General features: G+C 44.0%; 1 protein-coding gene across 3 annotated transcripts in view; it reads left to right on the top strand.

Moving 5' to 3' along the window:
• Positions 1 to 8542: 8542 nt before the first annotated feature.
• Positions 8543 to 26307, top strand: part of LOC106561045 (protein tyrosine phosphatase non-receptor type 5) — a 35689-nt gene continuing 17924 nt past the window's right edge. The window contains exons 1-5 of one of the 3 annotated variants that reach the window (XM_014124616.2): positions 8543 to 8845; positions 15227 to 15332; positions 16544 to 16829; positions 17621 to 17743; positions 18477 to 18569. In XM_014124616.2, the coding sequence (XP_013980091.1) occupies positions 16551 to 16829; positions 17621 to 17743; positions 18477 to 18569 (495 nt within the window). In that variant the 5' untranslated portion in view covers positions 8543 to 8845; positions 15227 to 15332; positions 16544 to 16550. Of the gene's footprint in view, positions 8846 to 8928; positions 9082 to 15226; positions 15333 to 16543; positions 16830 to 17620; positions 17744 to 18476; positions 18570 to 18592; positions 18822 to 26307 lie in introns of those variants that run through there. The other 2 variants (XM_014124617.2, XM_014124618.2) reach the window with 2 other exon arrangements.

Genomic DNA, 26307 nt, shown 5'->3' with positions numbered 1-26307 from the left:
TCCGGCTTCACATTCTTAGACCCCGGACGGTAAGATAACGTGAATCTGAACCGAGTGAAGAAAAGAGCCCAATGAGCCTGTCGGGGACTGAGATGTTTAGCCTCCTCGATGTAGGCCAGGTTCTTGTGGTCAGTCATAACCGTAAAGGGATGTTCCGAACTTTCCAACCAGTGCCGCCACTTCTCCAGTTTGACCGCAAAAAGCTCCCGATTGCCGACATCATAGTTCCTCTCCACTGGAGTGAGACGCTTGGAGAAGAAGGCACAGGGATGAAGCTTTTGGTCTTTAGCTGAGCGCTGAGACAGAACCGCACCCACGCCAACGTCAGAGGCATCCATCTCTACCATGAAGGGAAAAGAAGGATCTGCATGTTCTAGAATGGGTGCAGAAAAAAACTGACGTTTCAAGTCCTGGAACACCTTCTCAGCATCAGGGGTCCAGCTTACATGCCCAGCTGAGCCCTTGGTCAGCGCTGTCAATTGCGCATCCACAGAACTAAAGTCTCTCACAAATCTCCGGTAGAAATTGGCAAAACCCAAAAAGCGCTGGACTTGCTTGACTGTGCTGGGTCGCGGCCAGTTGACCACTGCTTCTACCTTTTGGGAGTCCATCTGTAACAAGCCCTGAGACACGATGTACCCCAGGAAGGTGATCTGAGGGACGGGAAACTTACACTTTTCTGCTTTCACGAACAAGTGGTGAGAGAGGAGTCTTTGAAGAACCTAGCTGAACCTAGCTGTTGGATGTGTTCAAGCATGGACCTAGAGAAGATGACGATGTCATCCATGTACACAAACACAAACTGGTGAATGAAGTCATGCAGCACATCATTAACCAGGGCCTGGAAAATGCCTGGGGCATTTGTAAGTTCAAACGGCATGACACGGTACTCATAATCTCCATTTGGGGTGTTGAATGCTGTCTTCCACTTGTCTCCCTGTCTGATGCACACCAGATTGTACGTGTTCCGTAAATCCAATTTAGAGAAAACCGTAGCTCCCTGGAGTCTCTCAATGGCTGACGACATAAGAGGAGTAGGTTCACTCAGTCAAGCATTGATGTCTCGCCCTGACCATAGAGAGCCCTTGTTTCTCTATGGTGTAGTAGGTCAGGGCGTGACAAGGGGGTGTTCTCAGTCCGGAGCTTCCGGCGACGGTTCCCAGTCCGGAACTTCCGGCGACGGTTCCCAGTCCGGAGCTTCTGGCGACGGTTCCCAGTCCGGAACCTCCTGCGACGGTCCACGGTCCAGAACCTCTTGCGACGGTCCACGGTCCGGAACCTCCTGCGACGGTTCACGGTCCGGAACCCCTTGCGACGGTCCACGGTCCGGAACCTCCAGTGAGGGTCAACGGTCCGGAGCTTCCAGGCACGGCGTCCAGTCCCGCTCCAAGGCCGGAGCCTTCCTCTGCGCCAGGTGCCCAGTCTAGGCACGGTGTCCAGTCCCGCTCCTTGGCAAGAGCCTTCCTCTGCGCCGGTGTCCAGTCCAAGCACGGTGTCCAGTCCAGCTCCATGGCAGGAGCCCTCCTCTGCGCCGGTGTCCAGTCCAGACACGGCATCCAGTCCCGCTCCTAGGCCAAAGCCTTCCTCAGCGCCGGTGCCCAGTCCAGGCATGGCGACCAGCCCAGCTCCAAGGCCGGAGCCTTCCTCTGCGCCGGTGCCCAGTCCGGGCGCGGCGTTCAACCCAGCTCCATGGCCGGAGCCTTCCTCTGAGCCGATGCCCAGTCTAGGCACGGCGTCCAACCCAGCTCCAGGGCTGGAGCCCTTCTCTGCACCGATGCCCAGTCCAGGCACGTTGTTCAGCCCGGTGCCAGGGTCAGATCCGGGGTCTGGGGGGGGCTACAACCCGCACCGGAGCTGCCCCCGACACTAGTCACCCCCCCAAATCCTCCCTTTTGGTTTCAGGTTTTGCGGCTGGAGTCCGTACCTTTGGGGGGGAGGGGGTATTGTCACACCCTGACCATAGAGTTTCTCTATGGTGTAGTAAGTCAGGGCGTGACGAGGGGGTGTTCTAGTTTAAAATGTGTGTTTTGGTTTGGTTCCCAATTAGAGACAGCTGGTAATCGTTGCCTCTAATTGGGGATCATATTTAAGTAGCTATTTTTCCCACCTGTGTTTGTGGGATAGTGTTTTGTGTTTGTGCATGTGCACCACGTAGTCACGTTTCATTGTTTGTTCATTGATTTATTTGCTTTTGCTTAAAGTTTCACTTTGTAATAAATATGTGGAATTCAACATCCACTGCGCCTTGGTCCCGTTCTTACGACAACCGTGACAGTTGAATTTCAAACACAGATTCAACCACAAAGACCAGGAAGGTTTTTCAATATCTTGCAAAGAAGGGCACCTATTGGTAGATGGGTAAAACCAACAAAAAACAGACATTGAATATCCCTTTGAGCATGGTTAAGTTATTCATTAAACTTTGGATGGTGTATCAATACACCCAGTCGCTACAAAGATACAGGCGTCTTTCTTAACTCAGTTGCCGGAGACGAAGGAAACCGCTCAGGGATTTCACCATGGTGACTTTAAAACAGTTAGAGTTTAATGGTTGTGATAGAAAACTGAGAATGGATCAACAACATTGTAGTTACTCCACAATACTAACCTACATAACAAAATGAAAAGAAGGAATTCTGTACAGAATAAAAATATTCCAAAACTTGTGTCCTTTTTGCAGTAAGGCACTAAAGTAAAACTGCAAAAAATGTGGCAAAGAAATTTACTTTATGTCCTAAATACAAATGGTTATGTTTCGGGCAAATCCAACACAACACGTCACTGAGTACCACTCTTCATATTTTCAAGCATGGTGGTGGCTGCATCATGTTATGGGTATGCTTGTCATCGGCAAGGACTAGGGAGTTTTTTTAGGCTAACAATAAATGGAATCGAGCTAAGCACAGGCAAAATCCTAGAGGAAAACCAGGTTCATTCTGCTTTCCAACAGACACTGGGAGACAAATTCACCTTTCAGCAGGTCAATAACCAAAAACACAAGTCCAAATATACACTGGAGTTGCTTACCAAGACAACATTGAATGTTCCTGAGTTGCCTAGTTACAGTTTTGACTTAAATCGACTTGAAAATCTATGACAAGACTTGAACATGGCTGTCTAGCAATGATCAACAACCAACTTGACAGAACTTGAAATGTTTTAATATTGTACAATCCAGGTGTGCAAAGCTCTTAGAGAGACACACAGCTGTAATCACTGACAAAGGTTATTCTAACATGTATTGACGAGTCTCAATGTCAAAAGGGAAGAGTTCCTCTGTTCAGTGGCTGTGTTCTTTTGCCCATCTTAATCTTTTATTTGTATTGGCCAGTCTGAGATATGTCTTTTTCTTTGCAACTCTGCCTAGAAAGCCAGCATCCCGGAGTCGCTTCTTCACTGTTGACGTTGAGACTGGTGTTTTGCCAGTACTATTTAATCAAGCTGCCAGTTGGGGACTTGTGAGGCGTCTGTTTCTCAAACTAGACACTCTAATGTACTTGTCCTCTTGCTCAGTTGTGCACCGGGGCCTCCCACTCCTCTTTCTATTCTGGTAAGAGCCAGTTTGCGCTGTTCTGTGAAGGGAGTAGTACACAGGTCTTCTAATGATCAATTAGCCTTTAAAAATGATAAACTTGGATTAGCTAACACAACGTTCCATTGGAACACAGGAGTGATGGTTGCTGATAATGGGCCTCTGTACGCCTATGTAGATATTCCATTAAAAATCAGCCATTTCCAGCCACAATAGTAATTTACAACATTAACAATGTCTACAGTGTATTTCTGATCAATTTGATGTTATTTTAATGGACCAAAAATGAACTTTTCTTTCAAAAACAAGGACATTTCTAAGTGACCCCAACTTTTGAACAGTAGTGTAACTGTGTTGTCTAATTTGAACATTGAACACACTAAGGTTACTAGCTAGCAGGCAAAAAATGCAACCCAACACTTACTTAACGTTACCAGTCAATGAACTCTTTCAGCTTTCAAATTAATTCCAATGTTTATGCGGTTCCTGGATTGGTCATGAGCAGTCTTTTTATCGCTTCTTTTTCTCTTTTGGGGTCGAGTTGATTCAGATCTAAGAACAGAGAATGATGTATGTTGACTTCATCTGCTCTGTTTGTTTCTGGTGGCTTTAACATTAGGTTGCAAGTGACTTTCACTTCCTCTCCATCTCCGGGGCAGCAGGGTTATTAGAATGGGCGGGATTAACACAAAGACACAACTTGCCCAGAAGGCCAGCCCAAGGTGGCTCAGGGCTCAACCCCCTTGTTTTAGTTCGAAGTGAAAACACTACACAAGAAGTGGGGTGGCACGACCTGCTGATTCCTGCTTCAACATTCCTCAGTTCAACAACACATTCTGATCATCAAAGCAACTATCACTTGTGTTTGACTGACTGGTCAAATTGCTCTCTGTGTAAAGTGCCTAGTCCACGTAACTGTTGCAGATTGTGGAAAGTGTTCGAATCTCACATGAGTCCCCCCCCCATTTTTGAAATGTAGATTTACATGTATTGCGTTAGTGTGTTGAAAAGGGACATAGCCGACAGCTAACAGCTTTAAAATGAAGATTAAGAATGAAATTAATAAGGAGCTAACTTTTCCAGCCGTGCACACAAACACACTGCTATTGCATAGCCTATATTACATGGACGTGTACACCTAAATGTTTTACATGCATTTTGATAATCATCTGCTTTGTCACGTGTTATGTGACTCGAGGATGAGCATTACAACGTGTACAGTAGGATTATAGGTTGCACTCTCATTAGTATTGCAGTTATTTTAAAGAAGTTTACTGCAGGTCCAGAGTATTTGAATCGGCAGTCTTAATAGAGGAAGACACTTGGCTGTATCAGTATCAGATTGCAGGTTGTAGAGCGAGGAGTGGTACTCCTTCACTTTTTTTTCTATTTGACTTGAGAATACACAGAGCTAGTAAAACTATTTCTGGAAAATGTATTCTCATAAATTCTAAATACATTCCGTTTAAATCTATAGAATGACAACAACAAAAAATATGTACAGCAGCCTAGAGGTAGATAAATGGTGGTTACTACGATGTCTTCTCTCTGGCGTTGGCGAGAATTATGAACTATTAGAGAGGTCGAGATTTTTTTTAAATTTAACGTTTTGAATGGTCATCCAACTCGGAATTCAATCTCGGAAACTCAAGCATTTTTCTTTTCACAACAGTGGAGGCTACTGAGGGGATGACGGCTCATAGTAATGTCTGTAATGGAGTTAATGGAATGGCATCATCATGTATTTAATACCATTCCACTGATTCTGCTCCAGCCATTACCACAAGCTCTTCCTCTCCAATTAAGGTGCCGCCAACCTCCCATGCTTCACAATAATTTAAGGGTTTCTTTGCAATCTGTGTCCGCTGAAGAGAGTCTTGAAAAAAATCCATGTCACGTGCAAGTAAATCGACAATTTGAATTGGCTGATACGCATTTTGAGCCAGAGAAACGGTTTGAATTTGAATGGTTGCTTATGTTCGCAACTATGGCCCCGTAGTCATTAAAGGTAAACTCAGCGATATGATGTAGGTGCACAAAGTTAACAGCATAGTGGGTCACTATCCGCAACCTCTAAGAGCGTTGAAGCGTGACGCTAACTGTTTTGGTCCCGTACCTACAGTACCAAGCTCTAACAGTGTGAAGCGAACCCATGCACGTAGATACTGTGTGGAAGTGAGGTCTTGCATCTTGCTAATCGCAATATCTGCGGTGCTGCTCGTGGCAACTTCATTACACTGAGTCTACTTTTTAACCCATCCGTTCACGCACATCCCACTGGGCACACACTGGTTGAATCAATGTTGTTTCAATGGAATTTTTATACGTATTGTGACGTCGAATCAACGTGGATAATACATTGGATTTGAAAAAAGTCAGCAACCTCTAATTTCAACCAGCATTGTAAACATTGAAATTAGGGTAAAACTTCAACTAAATACATTGACTTAACCTGACTAACTGGTTGTTACATCAATCTAATTTCAACAATCGTCAGAACTATGTATACGTTGAAATTTAATTATAAAAATGTATTTCAGATTTGATTAGACATATTTGACCTTATTTCAATGTTGATAGTAAAATCGTATGTTTGAATCACATATTGTTTCAATGCCATGCCATGCCATCAACCTAAACAAATGCAAAAGCCACAGTCCATTATTTCTGCCTGAACAGTGACTCCTACTGGTATATAAAGGGTAATGCACTTCAGTAAGAGCTAGCCTACCATCCAGATACCTACCTCAATGTACTCTGTTTATCTTTGGAAACAAGCTGCATTCGATTCAGCTGAGCTATCAGGTCAACACATTTAGACATTGATCAGCTTCCAGACTGATTTGTGTACACTATCTATAGTTGAAAGTAACTTCTCTAACTTTTCTTACACAAGCTGTATGGGAAAGTAAAATCAACGTGAGATGAGGTTGAGTTTTTGTAAGCTACATTGACATCGGATTTGCCCAAAGGACACCATCGTTTCAATGTGAAGCTGGTATACTATCATTCGTCCACGGTTGATTGGATCTTTGGAATTTTAGAAGTAGTTACCATTAGTCACTCTCTCAGTCCTTTTCCTCAGACTTTCATCTCTCTCTGCTCATAACGGGCCAAATCTGAACTTTAAATATCCATGTTATTCATACATTTTTTGCAATAATTGATCATTGATATTAATGCATTTATGAACTTTTTCACTAAGTTCGTTACCAACTGAATATAACTTTAGGGGTGGTGTCTCCAGAGCCAGAATGAGCCTAGTCCTGAACTAAATAGCATATTTAATAGAGAATCTCCATAGAATACACTTTTTAGTTCAGGACTAGGCTAAACTATAGGTCAGGGAAGCAGGCCATATTGCATAGTCTAGTCGTGGACTATAGTGGCAGTATGTAGTTCAAAACAACTGATCGTCCCTTGAAGAAGTGAGATGATCTCTACAGTAGTGAGTTGAAGGCTTCACCCAGCACAGCCAAAAGAGGACTGGCCACCCCTCATAGCCTGGTTCCTCTCTAGGTTTCTTCCTAGGTTTTGGCCTTTCTAGGGAGTTTTTCCTAGCCACCGTGCTTCTACACCTGCATTGCTTGCTGTTTGGGGTTTTAGGCTGGGTTTCTGTACAGCACTTTGAGATATCAGCTGATGTAAGACGGGCTATATAAATCAATTTGATTTGATTCACCCGCAGCCTAATGCAAATCCACCAGTAGATATGTTAGCATCCCTGGCCATCAGCCACGTGTTTTATGGCATAAACACTGATAGACAGGGAGGCTGTTGAACAAACATGCTGTTTGATAGAGGTCAAAGTCCCATCTGACTACAGACTATAGGGTTGTCTACAGGGCTGCAGGAAGACGATGTACCGTTCAGGTTTTTTGATTGCTCCTGTTTACGTGTGCATTTACCATTGAAGGATACAAACCATGTTAATGAACATGCAATTACTGACCCAATAAGGTCTGGATATTCAGCTGAATAAAAGCAATCAAAACTGATGGTATGATACAGGCCTGTGTTCACACTAGTCTATAAATGATGCTTCTGCAGTGACAGATATTTACCACTAGATGTCCTACATTTTCACTAGAGGAACACCTCACCATGTTATGTTTTGACCAGGAAATATTCATACATTAGAGTAGACTGTTGCACAGTATTGGCGCCTACATTACTTTCACTTTTGCCCCCACAGTAATTTGAAATGCATATTAGGTTGGAAATCAGATAGAGAGCAGTGCACTGTTTGATTGTTCAAGGCTTGTCATTTCTAAATGTCCAGCTATGTTATTGGTGAGGAATTTAAATGGACATGATAACATCTCCGTCATGGCAAAGTGATGTAAGAATTCCAACATGGTGACCATGGAGCCTGTCAACTCAAGGCTGCTGGGTATCAGGCCTTTTCCAGTATCTTTAACCTGTAGTCGGTTTGCCCTACCCGCGGATGACCTCCAGGGAACAACGTGTGTTTGTCTGTGCATATGCGTGTGTGCATATGACCGCCCGTTATTAAAAAAAAACAGTTACGTGCGTCACAATACCGCAGTATCCCGCTGAGCTAAAGCCTGCTTAGAGAGAGCATGTGCTTTACTGTATTATTATTGAACTGTTTTGGTGTTAATGAGATGGGGGGGGAACATAGACAGAGACAGAGGGAGAGCATGTCTTGTTGTGTATCTGTGTTGATGGCTTATGGACTCCTGGTCAGTTCAGAGGGCTGCCAAAGAAAAGCTACCATGAGTATTACATCACATATAGCTAGAGAGAGATGGGGAGGAATAAAGAGAGAGATAGCTGGAGAGAGAGAGAGTGAAAGGGAAAGAGAGAGATGGTGAGCGTAGGAGAACGCGAGGTGATGACATAAAGAGATGGAGAGAGGAGGGGGGGAAAAGGATGAGCAACAGAGAGAGAGGGAAAAGACAGGGAAAGGGAGAGGTGGGTGGCAAAGCCTACAGCTTGGTATGAGAGGGGACAGTGGGGGTGCTCACTGCTCAGCGATGTGTTATGATTCTTCCCTCCTCCCTACTCCCTCTCTCTATCCCTCCCTCTCCCTCGTTCTGGCTCTGTTGCCAAGGCTACCATATAGCCTCTTGCTGCATATACCTAGACGAGGCTGTCGCTTGTGGATCTTTCACTCTCCTCCAGGAAACAAACAAAAGAAAACCCGTCACATACACTCTCTCTCTCTCTCTCTCTCTCTCACACACACACACACACTGATAAAGGAAAAAAGTATTTTCAGATTGCGTTGTGTCAAAGGGTTGAGCTGAGAGGGAGGAAGGATGGTAATGTGAAGAGAAACACACCCAGGTAAGAAAGCTCTGCCAGACTAGACTGTACGACTGGGTAATGACAGCCTAGAGCTGCCACTACTCTCTCTCTCTCTCTCTCTCTCTCTCTCTCTCTCTCTCTCTCTCTCTCTCTCTCTCTCTCTCTCTCTCTCTCTCTCTCGCGCGCGCTTTCTCTCTCTCTTCCTCCTCTTTGCGCGACAACATGGAGTGAATATCAATGTTTACAGCTGGCTGCTGCGCTACTGACCGTAAAAGGTAGGGAGAGAGTCATATTGTGTGCGTGTGTGCGAGTGCATGTGTGTATGTGTGTTTTCTTTCAATACTTATGCTTTTCTGCCTTCCAATATAAGCATTGAATCTAGCACTGTTTTCATTGTATAATCTAGTGTGTTTGTCTCAGTAACTGTATTGTTTGGGTATGTGCATATCTTTTCCTAAACGAAAATATGCGAGTTACCATAGAGAGATGCAACAGCTCCCATCCCTGTGGGATTCATTACGGATGTTTTCATGCAGCTCTCTCTGTGCAGTTTGATCTCTCTGGCTCACTGTAGCTCTGTACGTGATATGAATGGTGTTTTGTCTCAGTATGAATGACTACCAAAGAATGAAAATATTCGGTATACTTTGTAGTTAGATGTAGGGCCTAATGTTGATGCAATCGTTCCTCATTGAGGAAGTGAGAGGTTGTAGATAAGGATGCTTTCTTTTCTGAGACGGTGAAGGATGATACTTGGCTGCACACATCTCCACAGGATTGATTGTTATATTTTGTTTACCAACTAACCATCCCTGGGGGGAATTCATTTTATGTTTATTTATTGATCAATTTTTTTGAACGCACTGTTGTTGAAGGGAATCCAGTGTGTGTGTCTGTGTGCGTGTGCGTGCGTGCATGCGTGCGTGTGTGCGTGCGTGCATGTGTGCGTGCATGCGTGCGTGAAGGATTTAAGCTGCTGAGGGAGGCATGTCTCTGTCTCTCATGACCATGTCTCCTGTTACTGTCCTATCATCACTTTCAGTAAGAGCTTCCTGCTCCTGCCTGCCATGTGAGCATTAACACAACACTGTCCGATTCCTCCCGACCTCTAACCTCCCCGCCCACTGTCTCAGCTGGAAGGAAACACCAATGTGATAGGCAATTTCCTTATTTTCTATTTTATTTTCTCTGAAATTCCGTTCAAATATAGCGTTTGTTCTTCTCTTGGATGCCATCTGCTGTTTTCACTAGTTCAGATGTTGGCACCTCCGCCCCCAGAATTCAATTGAGTTAGCTAGCTGGTGCACATAACATTTGCTTCCGGGTGGTGCAATTATCCTTCTCCTAAACTCAATTTGACCTTTAGTTCTGACCTTGCACGCCGTAGTCTTCTTTTAAAAAGAACAGGTGCAAAACCTTCCCAAGTGTGTGAGAGGCTTAGTTCATCTGGTCCTTGGAGAGCTCTTGGGCCTGTATTCACAAGACGTCTCATGCCTTATTCATACTAGTGCCAACCTGAACCATACCGAGCTGGTTTGGATATTTTCTTTTCACAGTGTCCTTTCCAGCACGGTTCCAGCATCTACGGTGGATGCATAACCAGGCATGCCCAGTACAGCTCAGCTTGGCTCGGTTTGGCCCTGTAGTGCGAATCAGGCATCAGACTACGAGTGCTGATCTAGCATCAGGTCCCCCCTGTCCGTATCATCTTATTCACTATGATGTAAAAGGGCAAAACTGATCTTAGATCAGCACTCCTACTCTGTGCCGATTTGTGAATACAGGCCCCTGGTCTTCTCTCCTGGGACAGGGACTGTGTGAAGTCTCATACGGTGACTTGTCTTTTATGTGAGAGGCTCACGGATGGATGTCTTTGATATCTATCTCTGTGTCTCATAATCACACGTTATTAGGCGTACTGTATTAAGTGATAGACAAGACCAGGAAGCCCACACAGCACGCATTCTAAAATATTATTTTGATGAACATACTGTGAAAACACATTAGTCCAGAACCGTCGTTGAAGGGGTCATTTTCAACCATCTGAATTGTGATCGTAGAACGCTTAGCCGTAATGGCCGTAACTTTCCACTGGGTTTTTATCCTACTCAACGCCAAATTATCTCCACTCTAATTTGTTTGTTTGTTCCAGTGTTTTCGGGCCTCAGAATGCATCAACTGTGGATGATTAACTGCTCGTCCATCCACTAACCTGCCATATTCGATGTCATTTACAAAATAGCCTCCAATACCCTACTCAATAAACTGGATGCAGTCTATCACAGTGCCATCCGTTTTGTCACCAAAGCCCCATATACTACCCACCACTGCGACCTGTACGCTCCTGTTGGCTGGCCCTCGCTTAATACTCTTCGACAAACCCACTGGCTCCAGGTCATCTACAAGACCCTGCTAGGTAAAGTCCCCCCTTATCTCAGCTCACTGGTCACCATAGCAGCACCCACTTGTAGCATGCGCTCCAGCAGGTATATCTCTCTGGTCACCCCCAAAGCCAATTCCTCCTTTGGCCGTCTCTCCTTCCAGTTCTCTGCTGCCAATGACTGGAACGAACTACAAAAATCTCTGAAACTGGAAACACTTATCTCCCTCACTAGCTTTAAGCACCAGCTGTCAGAGCAGCTCACAGATCACTGCACCTGTACATAGCCCATCTATAATTTAGCCCAAACAACTACCTTTTCACCTACTGTATTTATTTATTTATTTATGCTCCTTTGCACCCCATTATTTCTATTTCTACTTTGCACTTTCTTCCACTACAAATCTACCATTCCAGTGTTTTACTTGCTATATTGTATTTACTTTGCCACCATGGCCTTTTTTGCCTTTACCTCCCTTATCTCACCTCATTTGCTGACATTGCGTATAGACTTATTTTTCTTCTGTATTATTGACGGTATGTTTTTTTTACTCCATGTGTAACTCTGTATTGTTTTATGTGTCGAACTGCTTTGCTTTATCTTGGCCAGGTCGCAATTGTAAATGAGAACTTGTTCTCAACTTGGCTACCTGGTTAAATAAAGGTGAAATAAAAAAAATAAAAAAATATTCTAAAAGATGGTCAGACCTTCCGTTGCTGTCCTCCGCCGCTGTCGGTCTATTTCATATAAGGATCTCAATCGAAAAGTTTGATTTCCCCCCCCAAAATGTCCATTAAAAAGTTACCTGGGTGCTTCACGACTGAGGGTCTTTACCTGCTTACCAAAACCAAACGGCAAGAGGAACATGTCCCACTTATCGGCAGGAATCGCACAGCATATCCTTATCCTTGTAGAGTAGATTCCCAGTGCTGTTGCTACACATGGCTTGCTTATTGGGGTGTAGACTACTGATGGTAGCCTGGGTCTCTTGCCAAATAGAGAAACAAGCAACATTGTTTAAAGCAGCAACCATTAGGTTACCAGGCTATACTGGGGCTCTTGTGCTTGGCACTGCATACTCTACCTTCTGATCAACACAATGTACCGTAGTCTTGAACTGGGATGAATGACTGAGCGAGTGATGCCTTCAAGACCTGAAGAGGAGGGTGGTCTCACTGTTAGGACCAACATTAATACACTGAACGCAAATATAAACGCAACATGCAGTCATTTCAAAGACTTTACTGAGTTACAGTTCATAGAAGAAAATCAGTACATTTAAATACTTTCATTAGACCCTAATCTATGTATTTCACATGACTGGGAATACAGATATGCATCTGTTGGTTACAGATAGCTTTAAAAAAAAAGTAGGGGCATGGATCAGAAATCCAGTCAGTATCTGGTGTGGCCAACATTTGCCTCATGCAGCACGCGACACATCTCCTTCACATAGAGTTGATCAGGCTGTTGATTGTAGCCTGTGGAATATTGTCCCACTCCTCTTCAATGGCTGTGAGAAGTTGCTGGATATTGGCGGGAACTGGAACACGCTGTCGTACACGTCGATCCAGAGCATCCCCAACCTGCTCAATGGGGGACATGTCTGGTGAGTATGCGGCCTTGAAGAAGTGGGCCATTTTCATCTTCCAGGAATTGTGTAGAGATCCTTGCAACATGGGGCCGTGCATTATCACGCTGAAACATGAGGTGATGGCATCGGATGAACGGCACGACAATAGGCCTCAGGAACTCGTCACGGTATCTCTGTGCATTCATATTGCCATTGATTAAAATGCAATTGTGTTCGTTGTCCGTAGCTTATGCCTGCCCATACCATAACCCCACAGCCACCATGGGGCACTCTGTTCACAGCATTGACATCAGTCTGTCATCTGCCCGGTACAGTTGAAACCGGGATTCATCCGTGAAGAGCACACTTTTCCATCATGCCAGTGGCAATTGAAGGTGAGCATTTGCCCACTGAAGTCAGTTACGACACCAAACAGCAGTCAGGTCAAGACCCTGGTGAGGACGACGAGCACACAGATGAGCTTCCCTGAGACGGTTTCTGACAGTTTGTGCAGAAATTATTCGGTTGTGCAAACCCAGTTTCATCAGCTGTCCAGGTGGCTGGTCTCAGACGATCCCGCAGGTGAAGAAGACGGATGTGGAGGTCCTGGGCTGGCGTGGTAACACGTGGTCTGCAGTTGTGAGACCGGTTGGACGTACTGCCAAATTCTCTAAAAAGACGTTGGACATGGGTTATGGTAGAGAAATTAACATTCTCTGATAACAGCTCTGGTGGACATTCCTACAGTCAGCATGCCAATTGCACGCTCCCTTAAAACATGAGACATCTGTGGCATGGTGTTTTGTGACAAATCTGCACATTTTAGTGGCCTTTTATTGTCCCCAGCACAAGGTGCACCTGTGTAATGATCATGCTGTTTAATCATCTTCTTGATATGCCACACCTGTCAGGTGGATGGATTATCTTGGCAAAGGAGAAATGCTCATTAACAGGAATGTAATCAAATTTGTGCACAGAAATTGAGAGAAAAACTTTATCTGGAATAAAGCTCATGAAACATGGGACCAATACTTTACATGTTGCGTTTATATTTTTGTGCAGTATACATACTATTGGCTCAGTGGCATACTGTATACTGTACCTCGCGCTAAGCTTTGATACGGGTGTGTGTGTGTGTGTTCTGTATGCTCGTCATTACCATGGTTACTGAAACTCCAGCTTTACAGTGTCAGCGCTTCAAACAACCTTCACACAAAATTGTGCTGCTCACTTCCTATTCATCCATCCATTCATCCATCCATCCATTCATCCATCCACTCATCTGTCCATTCATCCATCCACTCATCTGTCCATCCACTCGTCCGTCCTTCCACTCGTCTGTCCATCCTCTCGTCTGTCCATCCACTCGTCTGTCCATCCACTCGTCTGTCCATCCCCTCATCCGTCCTTCCACCCGTCCGTCCATCCACCCGTCCGTCCATCCACCCGTCCGTCCATCCACCCGTCCGTCCATCCACCCGTCCGTCCATCCACTCGTCCGTCCTTCCACTCGTCCGTCCAACCACTCGTCCATCCTTCCACCCGTCCGTCCATCCACTCGTCTGTCCATCCCCTCGTCTGTCCATCCACTCGTCTGTCCATCCACTCGTCTGTCCATCCACTCATCTATCCATCCACTCATTCATACGTCCTTCTGATCACCCATCCATCCATTGAGAGGAAGGACCTTTGTGAACTTAAACCATTGCTTTCGCTACAAAACCCTCAATTCTGCAACGATGTTTGTGTGTGTGTGTGTGTGTGTGTGTGTGTGTGTGTGTGTGTGTGTGTGGTGTGTACGTCCGTTGCCATGGCTACTGGCCAGCCCGACTGGCGTCATCACTTCAAACCCACCTTCGCAGCGAGCGGAGAGAGAAAAGGACTGAAAGCAGCATCCCTCTGTTCAACACTCGTGCTCTCACACACACACACACACACACACACACACACACACACACACACACACACACACACACACACGTTATGGTCTCATATTCCACTGAGTTCACCACATTCATTCAGCAGTGCAGTAGAGGAGGAGGGAAAGGAGAAGAGGAATAAAGAGAGCTAAACTGAAACACGCGGAGCCTACAGATTGGACTGGGCCTGTCTGACTGTTTGACAGTCGGTCTGACTGTTTTCATGTGTCTAACTCCATTTGAGTTCTTTTCTGTCTGTGACTGACTGGGTCTGGGCCTGGTTTGCGTGGTGAATGAGAGAGAAAGAGCGATTTAGTTTAGTGGTTCACAGTTCACCTTCCATCTCCATCCTCCTCTAATCACATCCCAGCTGGTGACTGGCCAGAATGATACATCTCGAGCTTACACTGGATTACTAATATCCTCTTCAAAAGGACCACTTTATTTTACTGCCTGTTATATATTTGTGCGGATGGTTTTTGGATTCAACTCATAGAGAGATTAGAAATATATGTGTAACTGAGTAAAACATTTTCTCTTCTTCCAGGACTGATTCATACAGCATGGCCAACAACTGGTGGTTGCCACAGGATACAGAATTTGACTAGATCATGTGATCTGTCTTCCTTCCTGTACCCTTAGACCTTCCAGAGGTAAGCCACCTGACCATTGGCTGGATGGACTCTGCGATTCAATAAAACAGCTGAAAAGTAAACAATGACCAAACTGTAAAGAGAATATAGTAAACAGCAGAATAGTTGAATTAGTGTCTAAGTATCTGAAGTGAAATAGGCTACAACTGGAAATCGACCTGGATTATGACATTCTCGAACCTGGTTTAATGCTACTGTACATGTTGTGAGAATCTTAGTTTCAATGAGGAATCTTTTGTTCGATAGAAGAACAGGACGCACCGTACGGAGAGATCCTATTGAATCGGGAGTTGTAATATGTCATTCTGTAGCACCATAGACATCCAGTCAGAGAGGACACTGTGTGAGGACAGCATGGCTCTGACTGCCATCGTTACTCCATATGATTAGGAATATTGTAATTTAGAGCTTTGATATAAAGCTCTGTGAGGGGTGTAAATGTGCCACAGACACACACAGCACAAACCACACACAGGCACATACGCACACACGCGCACACACATATGGAGGGATGGCTGACACGCGTGTGTGTGTGTGTGCGTGTGTGTGTGTCAGCAATCAGGCAAATTAGCAGCACCCTTACTAATGGGGAAAGACAGATGAGTGGTACAGAAAAGGACTCTGAATAGACTGCTGAAAGAAAGAAAGAAAGAAAGAAAGAAAGAAAGAAAGAAAGAAAGAAAGAAAGAAAGAAAGAAAGAAAGAAAGAAAGAAAGAAAGAAAGAAAGAAAGAAAGAAAGAGATGAATGGTGTACACCTGTGTGTGTTTGTGTGTTGTCTGTGGATGATTATGCCCGGGAAGGATGAGAGGCACTCTGTTGCCATGAAGATGGATGGAGCTGTAAACTCCTCCCATGATTCATCCCTCCCTCTGCAATAGAGCACACACACACACACACACACACACACACACACACACACACACACACACACACACACACACACACACACAATCCCAGTAAGACAAGAGGATTCGGATATGCAAGCCACTCACACCTGAATAGGCCAGCAGAATAGACCCGACACACACACGCCAAGCACTTCAGGCTTAATTCGAGTAACACACACACACCACATTATTGAGCTGCAACAGGCTAATTTCCTGGATGGAGGTTTTGTCGAGAGGATTCATCATTTGTGCAGATCATGGCGCCCATCACATTACTGTATTGTTGACCTACCTGCCCCCCTCCCCTCCTGGTTTGTCTCAGGGGCATCATGACCAGACGACTGAGCAGCTCGACCCGTTCCCAGACGGAGGACTCTGTCTTCCTAAAGCCAGACGAAGACCCCATATGGCTGGATGACCCTCCAACGACAGACGGCGACCTCTCTCAACCAGGAGATGGCCCCCCGGGCCTTGATGAACCCCCAGGACCAGGGGCAGGTCCCCCAGGGCCCCAGAGACACCCAGAGGAACTGTGGAGGGACAAGTTGTACACCATTGTCATGGGGATGCACTGGTGTGCCGTGTTCTGCACAATTTCCCAAATCACGGTGGGTCAGCTGAGACGCTCCCAGGTTCCGACATTATTAACAACAGGGCACTAAGGCAAAGGGTGTTGTAGAAAAAGTGTTCATAAATGCAAATAGACGTGCAGTGCAACCACAGTTCGAAAAGGCCTAGCTGTGAAAGTACCTGTTCTTGTCAGAAACAAAAAAAATACTTTTCAACTTCATCGGGGTGGCAGGTAGCCTAGTGGTTAGAGCATTGGGCCAGTAACTGAAAGGTTGCTGGATCGAATCCCCGACCCTTACAAGGTAAAGATCTGTCGTTCTGAACAAGGCCATTAACCCACTGTTCCCCGGTAGGCTGTTATTTTAAATAAGAATTTGTTTTTATCTGACTTTCCTAGTTAAATAAAGATTATCTACTGGTTTGCTACGTGTAGGAGCAGATCAACTGAAGTGTTTCTTCTGATGCAATATTCCCTGTCTTGTTTGAAAAGTGAATGAATAAGAAAATATCCAGGCCTTATTGTAGGTTAATGATGTGTTCATGCTGGGAAAAAAGACAGGTGTGAAATTAGCACTTATGCAAAATTCTAGGTGAATGAGGGCCTTATTCTGATATCATACTGAAGTTGGTCACTCTACATATTTGTTATGTTATTAAGACTTCTCTCCTCGTGTGTGTCTGCTCCTTAAAATTGCACTTAGCCTACTTTGCTTGTAAATATCCCTTGCTATCTGTTGTTTTTAAGTATGTGATTTCATTTGTATGTATTGTGGTTGCTGCAAAATGAATGGCCTCATTGAGAACAGTCTGAATCCAATCCTCCTCTCAGGGTTATTGGGCCTTCTTCGTGGTGGATGGGAATGGGCTTTTCTCAGCCTTCTACAAATCCCTGCAGCTCCTAGACTTCTACCTGGGCGTCCTCCTATCATTCAACCCTGTGTTTGGAGTGGACGTGAGTAATTGGACACGCCTGTACACTGACATTGCAACACAACACAAGCCTATAAGGTGGTAGATGCAGAGGAAAGTTTGATAAAGACTTAAACTGTAGTTGACATTACTCAAAGTGTTTTTTGACTTGCCAGTTTATAGTGTTTGGAAAACAAATCCTGTCCAGATCACAAAGTTAGGACAGTCCCTCATAGCATTCAATCATTTCCACATGTAAAGCAGAGACCCTATGATTTATTGCAAACTCTAATGCTCGGCCAGTGGAGGCTGCTGATGGGAGGATGGCTCATAATAATGGCTGGAATGGGGCAAATGGAAAGGCATCGAACACATGGAAACCTTGTTCAATGTATTTGTTCAATGTATTTGATACCATTCCACCTATTCTGCTCCAGCCATTACCACAAGCCCGTCCTACCCAATTAAGGTGCCGCCAGCCTCCTGTGTGCTTGACGTATTGCTCTCTGATGTTTTTCTGGCTTCAGTGGCTTGTGTTGTGTACATGTCCGTTATTGACGTGCTGCTTATTGTATTAATATCATTTTAGTCTGGTTGATGTCATGTGCCTATTTGTCTGATACTGATGTGTTGATGCTTCTGTCTTGGTCCAGGTGTCTCTTTGAAAAATATCATTTTTTTATCTCAATGAGACTAAAGGTTAAATAAAAAAATATGAAAATAAATGTCACCGGTATGTATGTCCCACATCCTCTCTCTGTGTGTCCGTTAAACAGTCCCTGTGCGTGATGGTGGAGGTGGAGAAAACCAATAATTACTGGATCCTCCAGGCCACCGAAGGCATTGGCATGGCTATCATTGTCTTCATGGTAGGTACCTCTCACACACACCCTGATGAACGCTGCGGTGTGCTTTGCACAGAGCCGGGTGGCCCTATACGCTCACCAAGCAAGTTGCGTAGGGCCCTGCAAATTACGCAAGGGCCCCGCCTCCCCCTCGTGTCAAAGCGGGAGTCGATGTTTACAACTTGGATGAGAGGATGAAGCGGAACTATCCTTCTGGTCACGAAAAGAGAAGAAGAAAAAAACACCATGAGAGTGAATTGTGGGAACAGCAATCAGGTAAACTTGTGTTCTCTCCTCTCCAAGTTCGATGTCAGCAAATAACAGTAACGTTAAGTTGATCTCCTAGCTTGCAGTGCATCTCTCTCTAGTCTGTCTGTCTCGCTAACCTAGCTGGGCAGTGCATCTCTTGGTCTGTCTGTGTCTTGCTTGCGTGCCAGCCACTTCCAGGGCTGTGTTCTGTGACTTTGTGCCTGACAAAAGTTAGAGTGAAATACAACTATTTATTACGTTTGATAAACGCCAACGGGCAACGGTGTTTATAAACTGCAGCTCGGAAAAGATAACCGCGTCGCCCGTGAACATGCGTTCATACCCTATGCGCGTGCTCGAAATGAAACTCGCGCTTTCCAACAGCAACCTCTGTGGGGACCAGTCCAGACAATATATGGGCTTGATGGCACTCCTCATAGGTGCACATAATTTTAAAACAAGACAATGATTATCTAGTCTCTCAGTCAAGATTTAGTTACAACTCTGGACTAATGCAAGATGGAAAGCAATGGATTGACATTGACTATTGATTTATATATTGAATTTAAAACGTTGATTTGCTGGGAATACTGGGCAATATGGATGCACATCTCTCAGTAAATAATAACCATCAAGTACAGTGGGGCAAAAAAGTATTTAGTCAGCCACCAATTGTGCAAGTTCTCCCACTTAAAAAGATGAGAGAGGCCTGTAATTTTCATCATAGGTACACGTCAACTATGACAGACAAAATGAGGGAAAGCAATCCAGAAAATCCCATTGTAGGATTTTTAATGAATTTATTTGCAAATTATGGTGGAAAATAAGTATTTGGTCACCTACAAACAAGCAAGATTTCTGGCTCTCACAGACCTGTAACTTCTTCTTTAAGAGGCTCCTCTGTCCTCCACTCGTTACCTGTATTAATGGCACCTGTTTGAACTTGTTATCAGTATAAAAGACACCTGTCCACAACCTCAAACAGTCACACTCCAAACTCCACTATGGCCAAGACCAAAGAGCTGTCAAAGGACACCAGAAACAAAATTGTAGACCTGCACCAGGCTGGGAAGACTGAATCTGCAATAGGTAAGCAGCTTGGTTTGAAGAAATCAACTGTGGGAGAAATTATTAGGAAATGGAAGACATACAAGACCACTGATAATCTCCCTCGATCTGGGGCTCCACGCAAGATCTCACCCCGTGGGGTCAAAATGATCACAAGAACGGTGAGCAAAAATCCCAGAAGCACACGGGGGGACCTAGTGAATGACCTGCAGAGAGCTGGGACCAAAGTCACAAAGCCTACCATCAGTAACACACTATGCCGCCAGGGACTCAAATCCTGCAGTGCCAGACGTGTCCCCCTGCTTAAGCCAGTACATGTCCAGGCCCGTCTAAAGTTTGCTAGAGAGCATTTGGATTATCCAGAAGAGGTAAGGGGAGAATGTCATATGGTCAGATGAAACCAAAATATAAGTTTTTGGTAAAAACTAAACTCGTCGTGTTTAGAGGACAAAGAATGCTGAGTTGCATCCAAAGAACACCATACCTACTGTGAAGCATGGGGGTGGAAACATCATGCTTTGGGGCTGTTTTTCTGCAAAGGGACCAGGACGACTGATCCGTGTAAAGGAAAGAATGAATGGGGCCATGTATCGTGAGATTTTGAGTGAAAACCTCCTTCCATCAGCTAGGGCATTGAAGATGAAATGTGGCTGGGTCTTTCAGCATGACAATGATCCCAAACACACCGCCCGGGAACGAAGGAGTGGCTTCGTAAGAAGCATTTCAAGGTCCTGGAGTGGCCTAGCCAGTCTCCAGATCTCAACCCCAAAGAAAATCTTTGGAGGGAGTTGAAAGTCTGTGTTGCCCAGCGACAGCCCCAAAACATCACTGCTCTAGAGGAGATCTGCATGGAGGAATGGGCCAAAATACCAGCAACAGTGTGTGAAAACCTTGTGAAGACTTACAGAAAACGTTTGACCTGTGTCATTGCCAACAAAGGGTATATAACAAAGTATTGAGATAAACTTTTGTTATTGACCAAATACTTATTTTCCACCATAATTTGCAAATAAATTCATAAAAAATCCTACAATGTGATTTTCTGGAATTTTTTTTCTCATTTTGTCTGCCATAGTTGAAGTGTACCTATGATGAAAATTACAGGCCTCTCTCATCTTTTTAAGTGGGAGAACTTGCACAATTGGTGGCTGACTAAATACTTTTTTGCCCCACTGTATTCAGCCAAGCCATAGTATAAATAGTATTTTATATTTCAAAACGTATAAAAGGAAATCTGGGGGAGCCAGTTTGCATGGGCCTGATGCAGATGATAAAATTAATAATAGTATTGTTATCTATAATTTACAGGTGCTATGCTTAAGTTTGTCAGTAGAGGAGATGCTGGATCATCAGCCAGTACAAGCACAAACTCAGTTGATCCACATCCAGCCTCAGCCAGTACTAACACAGACCCAGTACAGCCGGCTTCAGCAAATACTAACACAGACCCAGTCCTGGCAGCTTCAGCAAGTACTAACAGAGACCCAATACAGCAATCTTCAGCAAGTACTAACACAGACCCAGGTGAAGTAAAGGCAGCCTCAGCCAGTACTAGCACAACCAGAGGTGTACAACCAGCATCAGATACAAGCAGCTCAGACCCTAATAGAACAGTTCCTGCTCCACCAAATGACCCAGCAGATTGGCCCCCAGGCTCAGACTTTATGAGGACTGAGTTAGTGCGCTGAGGTCCATTCAAACCAGGACTGTGTTTTTTTTACCCTAAACACAAGTCTAGAAGAGGTTTCCATTAAGGTGTATTACAGAGACAGCTGTTAAATGGGGAAAAGATTACCAGGAGCTGGCTTTTTGTTGTTGTTGTAAGCTCTTTTCTACAGACTACAACATAATAAAGGAAGGCGTGAATGACTGGTCAAATATCAATATTCTGAAACACCATGAGGGTAGTCATGAACACACAAACAATATGATTACCGTAATTTCCGGACTATTGAGCGCACCTGAATATAAGCCGCACCCACTGAATTAAAAAATATATATTATTTTGAACATAAATAAGCCGCACATGTCTATAAGCCGCAGGTGCCTACCGGTACATTGAAACAAATGAACTTTACACAGGCTTTAACGAAACACGGCTTGTAACAAAAATAAATAGGCTTTAACGAAACACGACTTGTAACAAAAATAAATAGGCTTTAACAAAACACGGCTTGTAAAAAAAAAAAAAATTAGCAGTAAACAGTAGCCTACCAAGAAAGTCATTGCTCCAGACCAAGCTCCCGTGCAGCAGCTCTATTTCCTTTTCCAACAGCCAGATCAAATGCCTTCAACTTGAAAGCTGCATCATATGCATTTCTCCGTGTCTTTGCTATGATGAGGGTGACAAAATGACTACCGCAATGACTACCAGAATGATGGGAAGTTTGAGCGCGCTCGATTTAATCTAAACAGTAAACAAAAAAGTTGTTTGACCTTAACCCGTTCGGCAATTTCATTGGTCTAATGAAAGCTTCATGCCGCCAAAAAACTGAGCACGTCACAGAATGTGTTTTTTTTTTTTTTTTATGTATTTGAAAGCGGGAAAAATCCATATATTAGCCGCGTCATTGTTTAAGCCGCGAGGTTCAAAGCGTGGGAAAAAAGTAGCGGCTTATAGTCTGGAAATTACGGTAAGTGGAGAGAACTTGATCTGCGCCTAAGTCTGGGACAGACTCTTGACCAGATACAAATGACAATTTTGGAGGCTGAAAGAAAGAGATGGCGGGATGTACTTACACGATTAATAAGTATTACCCAGTCTCTGGCTAAAAGAAACCTAGCATTCAGGGGTTCATCAGACAAACTCTTCCAACTAGATGATGGAAACTTCCTAAAAGAGGTTGAATTACTGGCAAAATTTGACCCCCGTCATGGAAAATCATCTCAGAAAAATGAAAGATGGAGAGACACATGCTCATTACCTTGGGAAGCGCACACAGAATGAGCTGATACAGATTGTGAGTGACACAATTCTGGAATCAATAGTGACTCAAGTAAGAGACTCCAAGTACTTCTCCATTATCTTGGACTGTACACCTGACATTAGTCACCAGGAGCAAATGTCCATTATTCTGAGAAGTGTGGCTTTAAAGGGAAAGCCAGAGATCAAGGAGCACTTCCTCGGCTATGTAAATGTTGAGGTTACAACAGGCTCGAATCTGTCCACTGTCATCTTAGATAAGCTGAACGAGCTGAAGATTCCATTTGAAGATTGCAGAGGGCAAGCTTATGATAATGGGGAAGGCAAGCACCAAGGAGGGCAAGCACCAAGGAGTACAAGCCAGACTGCTCAAATAAATCCCAGAGCCGTGTTGGTCCCATGTGGAGCACATACTCCTTGTCATCGCAGATGCTGCCAAATCTTCAAAAGATGCAGTTGGGTTTTTTGGGGCACGTGCACGTGCGTTCTTTTCATCTGGCACACAAAGATGGAGTGTTTTTAAGAAACACGTTAACATAACCGTGATGTCACGGTGTGACACAAGATGGGAGAGTAGGCTCCAAAGTGTTCATGCAATCAGGCTTCAACAATCCTGTTGCCAAAGTGGAGGCACAGAGGAAGCTGATTTGCTGTGTCATTTGGCATGAGATACTTACCTTTATTTAACTAGGCAAGTCCATTAAGAACAAATTCTTATTTTCAATGATGGCCTAGGAACAGCAGGTTAACTGCCTTGTTCAGGGGCAGAACAACAGATTTGTACCTCGTCAGCTCAGGGACTTGATCTTGCAACCTTTCGGTTACTAGTCCAACACTCTAACCACTAGGCTACGCTGCCGCACCACGAACAATAACAAACAAGGTCAACAACTCCTCCAATCCGCCTCAATGCAGTTGGATATCGCAGTGAATTTTATCTCAAATGCAAAGGCCTCCCTCACTACATACCGGGAAACTGGATTCTCTGAGGCCCAGACAACAGCCAAAAACATTTGTGAAGAAATTAATGTGGAGGCAGTTCTGAAAGAGAAGAGACTGAGAAACACAAGAGGCATTTCAGCTATGAGGCTCCTGAGGAGCCAGTGACTGACGCACTGAAAAACCTTAAATTTAACTACTTCAACATTGTGGTCGACTCTGCTGTGAAACACTCAACCAGGTGAAAACCGAATTTGGAGTGTTGCTGAACTTCAGCACTGCCTCTCAGATGTCCAGTGAATCTTTAAAGGCTCACTGCATGGAAGTTGAAAACACTCTTAACCTTCAGAGATGAATGTGACATCAGTGGAATGGATCTGGCGCACGAGATTCAGAATTGACCTGATCTGCCATCAGATAAGATGACTGCCTTTGAGCTGCTTTCCTTTCTCTGTGAGAAAAACCTGGAGGAACTCTTTCCTAACCTATGGATAGCCCTAAGAATTGCAGTCACCCTACCAGTAACAGTAGCATCGGCGGAGAGGAGCTTTTCAAAATGAAAGCTCATCAAAAGCTACCTGAGATCTTCCATGTCACAGGAACGTTTGAGTGATCTGGCCATCATGACCATAAATTATGACGTGGGGAAACACGTGTCCTATGATGACATCATTGATGATTTTGCCTCAAGAAAGTGCAGAAGAGGAATATTTCAAATGTTTACACACTTAGTAACACTTAAGAATTGTGTGGCAGAAGTGCATTTGTGTAAATGACTGTTTAACTAACTATGTGACATACGTTCTCAATTTCTTCCAGACAGTCCAGATAGACTGGTGCCCATGCTGATACTGAAAATGCCCAGGCTGTAGAGGGAACCAAAGTTAATCACACAGATGTATAGGTTTTAATTTACTATTTTGAGACATATAGCTGCAGCCATAGCCTATAGGCTTATGCTAACATTGTATAGGCAAAGCTAATTGCATAATATTGTGAGGACTGGACTAATTACCAGGCAGCAGAGCCAAAGTTCAGTGTTATATTTTATTATTTTCTACATTTTATATTTTCTACAATTTCTTATTTATGTTAACTTTAATATTCACTTATCTTATGATTCTATGGAAAATATTCTATTCAATAAATAGTGTTTGTTTATACCTCATTCTGTTCTGTATAGGTCTACTTATTCTTAGACCGACAGATGGAGCAAACTGTTTTAAAGGAGGGAGGATTGTAGTGGGAGCACTGCGGCGTCAGTTGTGACTGTGTGGCAATGAAAAATGGTTTACATGGCTCACGGGTCAAGTAGGAGGGCCCCTTAGTAGAATTTTGCTTAGGGCCCTAGGGAGGTCAGGACCGGCTCTGGCTTTGCAAGTGTTCATTTTTACATTTACAGTTTGGTCATTTAGCAGATGCTCTTGTCCAGAGCGACATACAGTCATTGCATTAAACTAAGGTTGGTTTATAAAAAACAGGTCACAGCAAGTAAAACGTTTCTGTAACCGTTACTGAGAATGTTGTTGTAGTAAAGGATACATTGGTCTTCAAGGAATTTTGTATTTGTAACAAGATACCTTTTGATGTATCTTTGCCGAATTCTGGCAAGTGCCAAGTACTTTACTGTAATATTCACAGTAACTTACCACCAGCTTCCTATAAATTACTGTAATATCAGAGCAATGATACAGTACAATACTGTAAAATGTGCCTACTATACTGTAAGAGAGTAAATGCTACTGTAATCATAATATTGGTATTTTACAGCATTTTACTCTAATTACATGGGATTGGTGCAAACAGGTTGGCTGTTAGGTATTTGTATATTACAGAAGTTTTATGAATATTTGGTGTTTTATATCACTTGCACTTCTAGAGGCCTAAACAAAGGCTTCCAAACTGGCCGTGATTACAAGGCAAAATAAACCAAAAGGACTTGGCAAAGCACTCAACCAGTAAAGGTTTAAAGGTCCTGAACAGTCATTCTGAAAAGTACTTTTTCTCTCATGGCTAACTACCAGAAAGTTTGAAAAGGCAGGCTGAGTAGGCGGGAAGCTTATATTCATGAGCTCGCCTTGACTGACAGCACTTTGAAACGCCAATGTCAAGCAACTTGGATTCCGTGAGCGGTGTTGCAGTAAAATGATCTCAAGCTAATTTAGTGATACACAAAGCAACTCAAACAGCATTGAAATTGCATCAATGGTATAAAATATTTTTTTATACATCTGTTTGGCATGTCTCTTGTGATACGGTTCACAGCAACACTGACGGATGTGTTGACTTGCCAATTGCGTCAGAGTTTTGAACGACCCTTCCCCCCCTTTGGTTCCATGCTGGCTGAAGACCTAGCTAGCCAGTAACTAGCTAACACCAGACACAGATGAAAGGGGAAACATATGTATCTTTGCCATAGATGAATAGTGTAAACTATTAATTATATTTGCTGACACCATTTTGGCACTAGTAGAGTAGCTATCTAGCTATATAAACAATGGCCCTCTGCAAAAACACCTTCCCGATGTTGGTTACAAGGCGGTACTTATTTAAATTAGTCAAGAGAATATTGGTGTATTAAAA

This window comes from Salmo salar, chromosome ssa10 (assembly GCF_905237065.1).
Source record: "Salmo salar chromosome ssa10, Ssal_v3.1, whole genome shotgun sequence".
Classification (NCBI taxonomy): domain Eukaryota; kingdom Metazoa; phylum Chordata; class Actinopteri; order Salmoniformes; family Salmonidae; genus Salmo; species Salmo salar.
The sequence above is the reverse complement of the archived record's forward strand: the minus strand, read 5'-3'. Positions and strand labels throughout refer to the sequence as shown.